The sequence below is a fragment of the Botryllus schlosseri genome, chromosome 3 (assembly GCF_051294905.1).
Source record: "Botryllus schlosseri isolate E-star chromosome 3, Bs_hap1, whole genome shotgun sequence".
NCBI lineage: Eukaryota > Metazoa > Chordata > Ascidiacea > Stolidobranchia > Styelidae > Botryllus > Botryllus schlosseri.
Genome location: NC_137238.1, coordinates 37,480,006 through 37,494,437, shown reverse-complemented (window position 1 = coordinate 37,494,437; position 14,432 = coordinate 37,480,006). Strand labels below are relative to the sequence as shown.

The 14,432-nt window shown below is 40.3% G+C and overlaps 1 protein-coding gene across 1 annotated transcript in view; it reads right to left on the bottom strand.

Moving 5' to 3' along the window:
* Positions 1-14,432, bottom strand: part of LOC145435198 (microfibril-associated glycoprotein 4-like) — a 287,005-nt gene that overhangs the window by 187,866 nt on the left and 84,707 nt on the right. The window contains exon 2 of the mRNA XM_080312523.1: positions 7-320. Coding sequence (XP_080168649.1) covers positions 7-279 — 273 coding nt within the window. The 5' untranslated portion in view covers positions 280-320. The remainder of the gene's footprint in view (positions 1-6; positions 321-14,432) is intronic.

The following is a 14,432-nucleotide window of genomic DNA, read 5'->3' as shown; positions in this document are numbered from 1 at the left end:
TCTTACGGTCCAGTTTCCACCATCGTCTGTTACGTCACATAATGCATTCCTGGCCCCGACCTCGGGAATGTTCAATTTGAAGACACCACCAGAGTCATAACGTGCCAATGCTGATTCCAATTCAGCGCCATCACAACTACTGGCAGTGGTATTGTCACACCATTGATGGCACTGGTTGCAGACCATTTCTTTGAAATCACCAGTTATTGCGTTTGTTGCCCATGTTGGCGACGTGTTGAAGGCAATTAAAAACAACAGCAAGGTAATAATTAATTCCATCCAATATGTTACAATAGATGAAAAACTGCAGAATTTAGAAGCTATATAATAGATCAGAAAGGGCTTTGTGAATTGTCCAAGACTAAATTATCTCGTTATTACCGCTTGACATCAAACATTGATAGCTCTGTTATGCGTCGTGAATCGCCAACTATGTAATATCTCTCGCCCTCATCGTGTAATGGTGCGTTTGGGCGGCGATAAGCAAATAACTCCCATTTTCGCAGACAAGATAAAAATAGCATCGTCGCATTATTCGGTGGAAACACTCAGCGTACATCTAATTACGAATAGACGATTATGCTTAGAAATATTAGGGCTAGAAATTTGGATTCGTAAAATTCGCAAAATTTATAGTATTCATGATTTCATCGGTCAGTATGATCGGGAATTGCATACATTGTTATCAATTTTTATCTTCTCTCTGCTCACGTAATCAGATTTGCCGGTAGAGCTGAGTGAGGTGTGTTTGAAAAGGTAGGACCACTCAATAATAATTAAACATCTTCGGGCGTATACCCGTTGACAGGAACAAAACAGCACCTCGTCAGGCCCCCAAAACGTGGGTCTTGGGATCCCATAGGGTGACAAAACGACACCCCATCACGTTGTTCACGTTTGTCACGAAATTACCCGTACTGTATTGAGAGCCAGCGCCAAGCGCGAAAATTTTCGATAATTTATGATAAAATCGGTAAATCAGATCGGCGACTGCATATATCTATAATATGCTATCAATATATTGTCCTCTCTACTCACGTAATCAGATTTGCCGGTAGAGCTGAGTGAGGTGTGTTTGAAATGGTAGGACCACTCAATAATAATTAAACATCTTCGGGCGTATACCCGTTGGCAGGAACGAAACAGCACCTCGTCAGGCCCCCCAGAACGTGGGTCTTGGGCTCACTTTGGGTGATAAAACGACACCCCATCACGTTGTTCACGTTTGTCACGAAATGACCAGTACTGTATTGAGAGGCAGCGCCAAGCGCGAAAATTTTCGATAATTTATGATAAAATCGGTAAATCAGATCGGCGACTGCATATATAATATGCTATCAATTTATTGTCTTCTCTACTCACGTAATTAGATTTACCGGTAGAGCTGAGTGAAGTGTCTTGAAAACGGGAGGGCCCGTAAATAATGATTAAACATCTTCGGGCGGGCGGAACCGTTGATATGACTTCGTTACATCATGTTATTTCGTGACTTCCAGTCTGCTATATCAGAAAATATAGAACCGCCCAAACGTAGGCTTCTAAACTAAGAGAAGCACACGATTTCAAATTGGTATTTCTTCACTGGCATAAAATTTTTCCCAGCGGGATGGTATTTGTCTTGTGAGGTTCAGATTGCAAAGACAGGAACATTCGGCGCCAGTCATTTAGGCGCCTATATGGCAGTGTTGGGATGACTCGAGTCACCTTTTTCGTATGACTTGACTTGACTCGAGTCACTTTGCTAAAATGACTTGACTTGACTTGACTCGGCGAGTCAGAAATGTGGATTGACTCGTGACTCGGAGCAAAATTCACGAGTCAATCTCAAGTCATCAAGTAATGGTTGTCGATAGAAATCATTGTATCTTGCATATGTTCGGATTGCTCGCAAAACGCTGGTGATCATTCAATGATCATCCGTTTTACTGAGCCTCCATTGTTCTCTCACAAATAAATTGACCGCAAACGAAGTGATCGAAGCTTACAGCTTACGTTGTCGTAAACTAGTATAGTAAAGTAATTTAATAACAAAATATCTATTTCTGTTCTCTGTTCTCTGTTCTCTTTTCTCACCTTAACCAAACCTCTTGTTTTACCGAAATTGAATTCGAATATAGTTTTTATAGTCTTCAACGATTTGCGGTGGCTGGATTTGTATCATATCATTTTGTAAATAGGTATGTATTGCATATTATCAATTCGTTTCACAATTCTCTATTTTGGCTGGTAACTATAAACGGAGGCTATGCAATTACTTACGCAGTTTAGCAGTTCTACGTATATGTGACCGATACAGCGCCTTCTTGCGTGTATATTCAACTCTATATTCGTTAATCGGTTCAAAATCAATGACCACTCAATCTGTATGTCAGAAAGCTAGCAAAATACAATGACGTGATCATGCCTCATACTTCGCCAAGGCAACTTGACTTGAAATGTGACTTGACTCGTGACTTGGCTTGACTTGACTCGACTTGACTCGAGTCACCTCCAAAAATTGATTGACTTGACTTGACTCGAGTCACCTTCGAAAATCGATTGACTTGACTTGACTCGAGTCAAAATGTGCAATGACTCCAAATGACTCGTGACTCGAAGGTAGTGACTTGATCCCAACACTGCTATATGGACAATTAAACCTAGCCTACATGTATTTTGTATATATAGCGAAGTCTTTGATCTGCATAAGGGCATAGACCTTTTCGGCCAAGCTTTTCTCGCTGCCAATCGTTCTGGCACACTTCTTGGAGTCGCATGTTATATGGCCTAAAACTTGATTGTATGTCTTGGTGGGTTGTGGTGCGGTAATGGCCCAATACCCAATAAGAAAGATAAATGGCTACGTGAATTCGCGCGCGGCGCGAAAAAATTTTGAAAAAATTGCATAAATTTTCAAAAAATACTCTATGATTTATGCTAATTCCCGAAATAATTTTGAGCCCCCCATCGAGCTCGCCCCCCCCCAATTGGGGGGTTTGGGGTGCGGCAGTTACGGTGCTGGGAATGCCCAGTTACCCTCTGCAGCAGCTGCCTTGTAGTTTGTGGTCGTTGGTGCCGATCGGCTTTTGGAAAAATTATTCATAGACTGGCTCAAATTAATCATTATAACACAGTTCATGTGTTTTGGGGTATCAATGTGAGTTGAAATAGCGGTTTTTCTAATGGCCCCCAGGTTAATGTCACAACTGCAGATATTACAATGTGCGAAACCTTTCAAGTTTCGTTAGATGCCTTCGAATTCTCACTCATAATCGTCACGAAAAACGTTTTTGCGCCTGCTCATTTTAACAAACCGGATTTAGCCTTATTAGTAGCTAAAACTATATGCACAAGTGCAATTTAATTTAGAAAAATTTATCAATGATTTATAGCTTTACTACCTTTTAACCAATGTGTCGACTACACTGCGTCTTTTTTCACTACGCAATCAATGCTGCCTTCCCCACAGCTTGAGCTTATTCTGCTGTTGACCGAACAGCAGGAACCTGATACTGCTGTTACGTGCTAAAATGACGCCCGCTGCGGTAGCTAGGTGCTGACGAATCTGCTATGCCGCCACTCAGGCATTCACTACCCTAGCCCTCACCAGTTAGAAGTCAAATCTTGTGGTGTGTAAATCACGAGAGTTCCTATCATTTATGATGTCATAAAATGTCAACGCAAAAGCATAATTTAAAATATTATTCAACACTACCACAGAATAACGATCGAAGTTCTCTAGCGGTTTAAAATAAGAAAACATAAGGACGCAAGTCAAAAATAAGGACATTTCTTAGAAATAAGGACAGTTGCGTTTTCTAAGACGTCGCCCTTCAAAATAAGGACAAATCTTAGAAATAAGGACGGTATGGCAACCCTGTATATAGGGGTGTTCACAAAAATGAGTTTTTTTTCTCAAATTGTACTGGCTACTTGATAAAATTGTTAGGTTACCTAATTTAAGCCTACACACCAAATTTGGTTCAATTCCAACCAGTAACCGCATTGCTACAGGAGAAGAAAGTTTCTATTAGGGATGGTGTGAACGTGAGGTTCATGTTCGCGTTCTGTGTGTGAACCTCGGAAATTCAGAGGTTCGCGTTCACAACAGAACCTTGATAGGTTCTGAACTGTGAACCTTTTTAATATATTACAATTTTTACTTTATTATGACATCGTTGGTACGAATTTATTGCATTTCAACTGCGGGCCGGTCCCTCTATGCATGGCGCTGTCAGCAGAAAAAATCAACACAAAACGAATATGCACCTTGACAGTCTCAAAGATTTTACTTGCTTTGATACAAAAGTTTGCTCCAAATATCCAGCTTTCCGATTGTGAATATTTAGCGACTCTCTGCTGTGAGCTCGACTCGCAATCACACAACGTCACGAGCGAAATACACTTATAGTAGTCAGCGAATGATGCTTATTCAACCAATCAATCTTGACTTCATATGTTTATTGGGGGTTTTTGCTACTGCTGTATAACTTATTAATGGGATAATATCGGTATCAAGCATAGAAGCCCTGTTTTACACTCTGCTCAAAATCAATGTAGCAATACTCAGACGCCGAATACATTGTCCGGTCTGGCCAAGACCGTTAAGATGTTTTTTATATTCCCTGGTAAGTCCTCGTCGAAATTGTTGGCAAAGCGACGGATAATATTGATTTTATGGCAGTATTATATCATTTGATTGCCTCAGTTGATACATTCAGCGACGTTTAAAACGCCAATATGTACTTCCGCATTGTGGGATGATGTGGCCCGAGTCGTCGCTAGGTATCGTGTACGTACATGTACATCAATATAGGCTATCACTTCATTGGAAAATAGGGTTCGAATTAGCAATATGACGTCACGTGACGTCATGAGGTTCATGTTCGTGTTCACACAGAACCATTCAAAAAGGTTCGCGTTCACACAAACCAGAACCTTTCAGTGGTTCACACCATCCCTAGTTTCTATTATTTAAATCCAAAATTTTCTGTTCACCCCATCAAAGTGTTAGGTTGTTTATAGAAACGATGATCACCAAATTTGACTGAATTCCAACCAGTGGAAGCGAGTTATTGCCGTCGAAAAACTTGGAATTGAATAAAATAGTATTTACGGTGGCCAATTCTTCAATTATTTATTATAGTTGTGCCCACCGTACATACTATTTTATTAGAATCCAAATTTTTCGACGGCAACAACTCCGCTTCCACTTGTTGGAATTGGGCCAAATTTGCAGATCATCGTTTCTATAGACAACTCAACACTTTCATGGGGTGAACAGAAAATTTTGAAAATATTTTCCATTAATTTTTACATAATCGGGAATTACATATATATTGCTACCAATTTTTACCCCTTTCCTGTTCACAAAATCAGAGATGAGTGAGATGTATTTGAAAAGGTAGGACCCCTAAGTAATAATTAAACATCTTCGGGCGTATACGCGTCGGCAGGAACACAACAGCACTTGGTCAGGCCCCAAAAAAACTTGGGTCTAGCGCTCTCATAGGGTGATAAACCGGGACACCCCATCATGTTGTTCGCTTTGCCACTAAATTAGCTATACTGTTTAGTGAGCCAGCGTGAAGCGCAAAAAAAATCGATAATTCATGATAAATTCGGTCAATAAGATCAGGAATTGCATATATATTGCTATCAATTCCCTTGTCCTTTTTGCTTACGTTATCAGATTTACCGGTAGAGCTGAGTGAGGTGTCTTGGAAACTGTAGGGCCCGTAAATAATAATTAAACATCTTCGGACGGGTGGACCCGTTGGTATTACTTCGTTACATGATGTTATTTCGTGACCTCCTGTCTGCTATACCAAAAAATATATAGAATCGGCTAAACGTAGTAAACTAAAAGACGCACACGATTTCAAATTGGTATTTCCTCACTGGCATATAATTTTCCCTGTGGGATGGTATTCGTCTTGTGAGGTTCAGATTGCCAAGACAGGAACATTCGGCACCAGTCATTTAGGCGCCTATGGACAATTAAATCTGTCGGTATTTTGTATATATAACGGAGTTTTCTGTCAGCGTAAGGGTCAAGGCCAAGGTTTTCGCGCTGCTGATCGTTCTGGCACACTTCTTAGAGTCGCATGTAATATGTCCTAAATCGTTATATGTCTTGGTGCGTCGTGTCGCGGTATTGGCCAACGCCGATATGTCCATTTTTATAAATGTTGCGTGTTTTTTTCTTGGGGGAAGATTACCAAATAATCAAGATATGTGCCACCATAAAATCGCGCGGAGCGCGAAAAAATTTTGGAAAGTTGCATAAATTTTCATAAAAATACTCTATAATTTATGCAAATTCACGAAATAATTTTGGGCCCCCTTCGAGCTCGGGGCCCCCCAATTGGGGGGTTTGGGATGCGGCAGTTACGGTCCTGATGCTATATCACGTGACTTATCGCTGATATATTACCTAGCGAATATCGTATAATTGACTCAGATTATATACGAGACTCATGTACGCTGTACTTACTGTTTAAACTATCCGAATTACTAACCATCCGTACAATATATATGGAAAAGGCAATATTGTCGTCTATTGAACTGCTAGTCAAGAACTACACAGAACACAGGACGTTCGTGTCAGCTACTGCGGAAGTGCCAGTTAAGTATAAACTGCAAGCTTATATCCGTTGACCACGGACTTGCCGTATACTATCGCAGACTAAAGAACGGCTACTCTGATGTCGCACAATACAGTGGGTTATTTCGCTCTATTTCATTCCAAAAAGTGACATGGCGGGAACTACACTTGACGTGCTTAAAACATTCGATTGGATGTTTGAACGACTTGCCCGCATGCTGGATCGCCTTACAATGGCTGTAGGTGTAGGTCCAGTCTTGAAAGCAATATGCAATCTTAATACCGCCATTCACTTATTCGAGAAAAACTTAATTTAAAATTCGAACCTTATATTTGCTCCAGTTCTGCAATAGGTTTCATGATAGTGATAAGAACTTTACTCCGTGAATGACAAATGTTTGGCTGCAATACTGAGTAGATCGCAGAAGGCAAAATTCACGTCTAGCGCAGCAACGAAATTGCGCAGCCTGTATTAGGCCGTTGTACTTTCGTATGATGTATTTCACTCGGAACGCAGTATAGAGGTAATTTACCGCGTTAGTACATGGCGCTCCTTTATTTGATGATTAATATATAATCACCGCGTCTGTCTCATAAATTATGATTTTGAATTTTTAATCCGGGTCGCTATATTGGTGTACGGGTGCAGCAAATCGTAAGTTTGACAAGAATCATCCCGTAATAACGCTTCCACAGTGCCGACAGCAAATGAACGAACAATTTTGTCACCGATTTCAGCCGTAGAAGCTAAAGTGGCAGTGACGGAGTATAGCAAGGAGATCGAGGAGAGACAGTAAGAGTGAAAGGATTTGGAAATATCCGATATCAAATTTTAAAAATGCTATATTTTGAATTCATGTTAGCCCGCATCGTCGTCAGTCCTTCCTCAAATGGCATAAGAGCTGATGATCGTGATCTTGCTAACCGTTGTGAAACTGATATTATCAACACTTTTAAATATACCTCGTTACGATCTCTTTCTGAAGTCTCATCCAGCCTGGTTTAGCAGCTACTTCGGTGGTAGAGAGTTCTCTAACAAGTTCGGTTGTCAGCTCGCCTTTATATAATGTTCAGTTCATGCTTTCTGTCTTTATAATTTAGGTATTAAATTCGTGTCTAGACAGAGGAATTACTGGGAGGTATAAACATATTTCCGACGGCAGCCAATATCGCATTCTTGTGACCGTACATGGTTCCACCGGCCGCTAGAATATCGTTGTCACTGCGTGACGGAAACGCTGTCTGATTTGACTGCAGTCGAGTGCCAAGTCTGGCGTTTACAGCAACGCGGTTACATGTATCACTCTTAATTTTTGTTATGAATCCTGTTTCATGAAACTTCGCGGCATACAACTATAGATAACTAACCTACGGATAGGTGCGCAACACGTGACTCGCAGTTGAGTACCCAGATGCAGGTAGCGATTGCTGGTCTCATTGTAAACAGATATTGTATGCTTGCAGCCGGACAGCTTTATGTCTGGCATGTATTAGGACTGTATTGCTACCAGGGCTCTGGAGTCGGAGTCGGTGTTTTACTAATTTTCGCTTAATGGAGTTGGAGTCGTGAAGTGGAGTTTGTGATAATGACCCTGACTCCGTCTCCAACTTTTTAATTATGAAAATAATTGCTTTCAAATGTATCTTTAAATTAGGCCTACTAATAATAACTAAAATAGGATTTTTATATACCATCAATCACTGTTATTAGTAACGATATGGATAAGAGGTGGCCAACCCGTGGCCCGTCAGAGGCCAACCAAAATTTGATTCGCCTGACCACGAAATTTGATGATGGCTAAAACATCAGTTCGGACGCATTGGCGTAACACGGGTCCAGCCGCATTTACCACAGATCTTCTTATATGACCACAAATTAGAATATTTCGTAGCAGATTTATTAGACTTGAAATTTCTGTTAGCACTTCGCATGATATCATGTCACTCGATTTCTCAGTGGTATACAGAGGCGACGCCCAAAATATGCAAGTAACATGTTTATTGATCGAATTCATTCATTACCTTTGAAAAAATTGATGCAATTTTTGAAATTATACTATGATACTGTAACAAAGTAAATACATCGTCTAAGTTTGTAAAATTGTAAAGTTGATGCATGTATACAACGAAACGCTGGTTATCACTTGACAAAACTGAAAATATCCGTAGTATAGCTTAGCTGCTTGTGTCGAACAAATGATTAAGAAAAACGGCATATCTAGTCCATGAATACTTGAGTAAGTGCAGGTAGACTATAGACATAAGCTATTTCAGTACATCTTAACTTTCGTTTCAGACCAATGTTTATTCGCAGTAAGAGTGTGTGTGCTTGTAGTCAGTGTAGCGTGTAATGAGAAAATTAGTAGGTTACATCTCTGTATTAGTTGCTGACTCATACAAAAGAGCTGCCCTTCGATAGTTGTATCTACATTTTAATTATACAGGATTGAATAGATGTCATTTTTGAACGATTCATACATATAGGGTATTAGATAGTCCACGTTATAAAAAACTTTTAAAATATGAAAAAAGAAAGGATATTTAGAAAGGAATTCTCTCATGTTACTTGCATAGTGAATAACTCTAGCTGTGCTACAATGAAACAATTTTCCATGCCATCGTTATTCATATGTATGCATGTGTCAAATAGTTTTATGATAGTTTTTAAACGGTAATGCAGTGTTGGGATGACTCGTGTCATGACTTGACCCGAGTCATACTCGAGTCACCTTTTTCGCTTAACTTGACTTCACTCTAGTCACTTTGCTAAAATGACCTGACTTGACTTGACTCGGCGTATCAGAAATGGGGATTGACTCGTGACTCGAAGCAAAATTCATGAGTCAATTTCAAGTCATCAATTAATCGGTGTCGATAAAAATCACTGTATCTTGCATATCATCGGATTGTTCGCGAAACGCTGGTGTAACCCGTGAAAGCGACCAATTATTCAATGATCGTACTCTTTACTGAGCCTCCAGTTTTTTCTCACAATTAAATTGACCACAAACGAAGCGATCGAAGCTTACAGCTTACGTTGTTGTAAACTTGTAGTAAATGAATATAATATCAAATTATCTACTTTAACCAAACCTCTTGTTCTATTGATTTTGAATGCAAATATAGTTTATATATTCCTCAACCATTGGCGCAGGCTCGAATTGTATCATATAAATATGTAAATGGGTAAAGGGTAGTGTATTGCATCTTATCAATTCGTTTCTCTATTCTCTATTTTGGGTGGTAACTATAAACTGAGGCTACGTATATGTGAGCGATACAGCGCCTTCTTGGGTGTATATTCAACTCTATATTCCTTCATCGGTTCAAAACCAATGACCGCTCAATCTGTATTTCAGACAGCTGGCAACATGTAATGACGTAATCATGCCTCATACTACGAAAAGGCAATTTGACTTGAATTTTTACTTGACTCGTGACTTGACTTGACTTGACTCAACATGACTCGTGTCACCTCCAAAAACTCGATTGACTTGATTTTAATCGAGTCAAAATGTGCAATGACTCGAAATGACTCGTGATTCGAAGGTAGTGACTGATCCCGAAACTGCGTTAATGTGACATATATGTTTGGTAATACTGCTGGAGTCTGAGTCTGAGTTCTCATAAGAATATAGTAGGAGTCGGAGCCCGAGTCGGTGTCGGTACGTTTAAAGACTCAGGAGTCGGATCTGTGTGTGGAAAATGTGTGGAGTCGGAGTTGGAGTTGGTGGTAAAATTTACTGAAGGTGGTCACAGCCTGCTGACCGCCACGCCGGAACACACTATTGCGACGTCATTTAGACAAGACAACAAACATCGCGTGCACTCCTTGCCCTCCAACCCGATTTTGTCACGAGCCGCCATCATGGTCTCATCTATGAATAGTGGCTTGTTTGTTTGTTTGTTTGTTTTTGGGTATTCATGGTGTTTATCGACTACTATGGTCATTTACACCAGGCCGCTATTCTTTGTATTTTCCGTAACTGCTGACTTATAGCACGGCCCACCTCTAGGCTTTTGTAAGACACCGCTGACGCGGATGAGGTGGCGAGGAGGAGCCTAGGTAAACCTCCAACACTATGAATAGTGGTCTTTGACGTTTGGATAAGCAGACCACCACCGTTGAATATGTACGGGCCTCATTATATGACAGATTCCATCATACCATGACATTCTCTCGAAAGATGCGGTGTAGGAAAATAGGTTAACCACGGTTCTAGAGCATACCTATCGTTTGCGTCACATTATGCGGTAGAATTCTAATGTTGCTGAAAACTTATACCTCCTGGGACGTGGCAACAAGAATGCAGCTCACCGCACTGTCCGCATATGTCAGTTTCCAGCATTTGTCGGGCGATGATTGCTTTTAAAAACTATCAACTCACATGACTAGAATTCGAAGCCAGGCCATTCTACTTCCACTTGAAGTAATTGTGGACAAGTTAAAAAAGTACTACTTCTACGCGAACTACGATAGGATTTTTTTGCTTATTCTACTTCTACTTGAGTCTTTTTTTCTTGACTGCATTGATCACCTCTATATTTGAGTCACGCTAAAGTTTGATAACACTGGGATGTTGATAAAAACGAAAACCGCCAAATGGCGTTTAATTTAGTGATAGCGGCAATGAAACCATAAAAAAAAGATACTTGGTAAAATACGCGACAGAGTTCAATTTCATATAATTTTCTTCGGAAGCAAAATTGCAAACGTTGTTAGAAGATTTGTCACCCGTGGTCTGGCTTTCAACCATTGACTCGGAAGGGATTGAAAGCAGCAATTCAGTTTATTTATTCATAATAAATTTACACCTCATGAGTAACGACTGCATTCGAAACGAGCGTAAGTCCTGAATGTAAAATCTACAGCAGATATCTGGAATGACTTGCTTCGTTGTTGTTGTTGTATAAGTGTAATATTGGTGCTCGACCGCTAATGGTCTTTTGCACCAGATCTATGATGCGAGTATCATATATCATTTTATGTCTTTACTCTTTATAGGCTAATTCTCGGCCGTTTAGTAGGGCATATTCTATGAGAGTGCCCATGGTAAGGGGATTGACCAGTAATGTTTCCAAGCGGAAAGGAACGGCGTTTCTAATTTGGTCCCTCAGATACTGTCGAGGGCCTTCATATTTGGTGCAGTGAATGACGTAATGCTCAACGGTTTCAGGTAGCCTACGCCGCAGTTTTCGCACTGTCCAGTATCGTGAATTCCTAATCTATGCAGATGAGAGTTCAGTTTGCAATGACCGGTTTGCAGACGGATAAGTAAAGCGTAGGCTCTTCTTGGCAATGATAGCTTCGTTCTTTGGCTTTGATTGCACGCCACCAGCAAACTGACGTACGAGAAATACATAATAAATGTCAGTAATGCAGATGTTATCCGACCCGGATATGGGCGCGCCAACGAATCTATAGAGATTCATGAAAACTACTTCGCCAATAATTCACGCATCGTGACCAGGCCGCGACCAGACGAACATAACAGATCCAAGAGAAACGATTACTTTTTTACAAACATAACATTTCTTGCGTACGTGACATATAATCGTTTTTCGGTTTCCAAGCGTGGACTTGATGGATTCAGATTCGCATCACGGAGGGAAGTGATCAGGGGTAAATCGCGTATAAAAATCAAGATGCGTTTAAGGCATTGAAAGCATTACTTTCACTGTGCGTGCGAAGGCACTTTTGCAAGGACAGGGTGACGTCATTACAATGTTACTGAAAAGTATAAACTATTGCGCCACACAATGATTATAGAAATTTGTTACAGAAAAGAGACAGTGGCGAGAACCGGCATCGGCAAAGGACTTTAAAGAGATAGAGCAAAGTAAAAAAAATCGCTTTTAGATCATATACTGATGGTTTCGCTACAGCGAATTATGAAACCAAATACCAGCATTTTTGTTATGCGACGTACATTCTAAGATGTGGTTTATATTTACGTTTGCATGTTCACGCGCTACAGAGCAGGTTGTATTAGCTGGGTGGGTTGTTGCATTTGAATCTAATGCAATTCGAAAGTTTCAGTGAATGAGTCGCCGATTTCGTCAAATCAATCAATTTCAACATGTTAGGTTACAGAACAGAAGACGGTATACTTCTTATACAACATTCCAGAATATATAAGTACGGATTTGCAACGCAAACGATCGTAAAAGTCATGCGTACAATACGTCTCCATTAAAGACACAAACGGATCACTTCCTGTGAAATGAATTAGTTTTTACCGTGATTAGGCGTGTGTATAAAATGTGCATTGCTACGTAAATGCGTTCGTGGTGGTTTTGGATGTTATATCAAATGTTGAGTATATGAATCACGATGTAAATCGCACATACCTAGTAACGCTACAAGTCGTAAGGAGTCATTTCAGGAATGATTCTTGCAGTGTCGTGCCAAACCGCCGTGTTTCTGTCTACTCACTTATCCGAAATCAAGCTGCTGGATATTCCTTTAGTGCGATCGAATTTCATTTCAAGATGGCAACCAGCCAACCACACTACAATGAGACTTGCTACGTTATAAAAATTGTGAATTATGCGGTGACTGTGTTCTCAAATCGCCTGAGCGCATTTGAAACTTTTGATATCGTTCTTCGAGTGAACGGAAACATCATTTGCGCGAGGAATGATCGAAAGGCTCATTTTGTATTACGGCATTTTGTTCGTCAACTGACATCAAAATTCAGTAATTTCCGCCGCCGCACATATATACAATGCTATAGTCAGGAGTGAAACAACCCTGAAAAAACGTTGGTCTGGGGCGCCCCATGAAGTGATTTACCAAAGCCGAAGTCCGCCAGACCAATCGTGTCAAGCCGACTCGAAAGTTAGAGTGCATTCAATTTAAAACGACTCGATTATGCAGATCTATTCACGCGAATTGCAAAGAAATTTTCAATTTCATGACTGAATTTGTTTGGTCGAAACATTATATGTCTTGGTGTGTCGTGATGCGGTAATGGCCGGTACCGAAATGCCTATTTCTTAAATTAAATTAAATTGAATATCCATTTAAAAACCACGACACGTAGCGATTCGAAAGCGCGCGAAACGCGAAGAAAATTTAGGTAAATTCTAACTAAAATACTCTATAATTTATGTATGTATGTATATATTTACGAAATCATTTTTGTGCCTCTTTGAACTTATGCAGCCCAATTAGGGTTTGTCGTGTAGCAGTTAGGTCACTGATGCTAGCCGGTAGCCTACAGCTATATACGCTTGGTTTACAACCTAGTAGCACTTTGTCAGCACCCAAAAGAAAGCGTTGGTCATAAGATCAGCGTAATATAGCCACTGTATAATACAGATACATAATCGAAAATAGCACCTCTTTGCAGGGTAGTAACTAGGGATGGTGTGGACCTCTGAAAGGTTCACAGGTTCGTGTGAACGCGAACCTTTTTGAAAGGTTCTGTGTGAACGCGAACGTGAGCCTCATGACGCCACGTGACGTCATATTGCTAATGTATCAAATGGGGCAATCAAATGGTATAATAATCCGGTAAAGTCATTATCTTCCGTCTCGTTGCCAACAATTTGCTATATAGTGTATAGCCTAGCTCTATTTTCGGAAAATATACCGCATTACTACACTTACTTACGTTACAGTAAACTTGCGAATGTGAGTCGCTGTAATGATGGTACTATTTACTACTATCCTCGTACCCCGCGCTAATCGAACAGTTATTACGAAAATATGATGATTGTTTAGCGAACGAAAGCAGAAAGTCAATTCGACATCATTTTTCGAGCCCGTCGCAGGATCAGACGGGCTGATATACTGTATGTCTGCCACTATAGAGATTGTAGAGATCTCTATACTGCCACT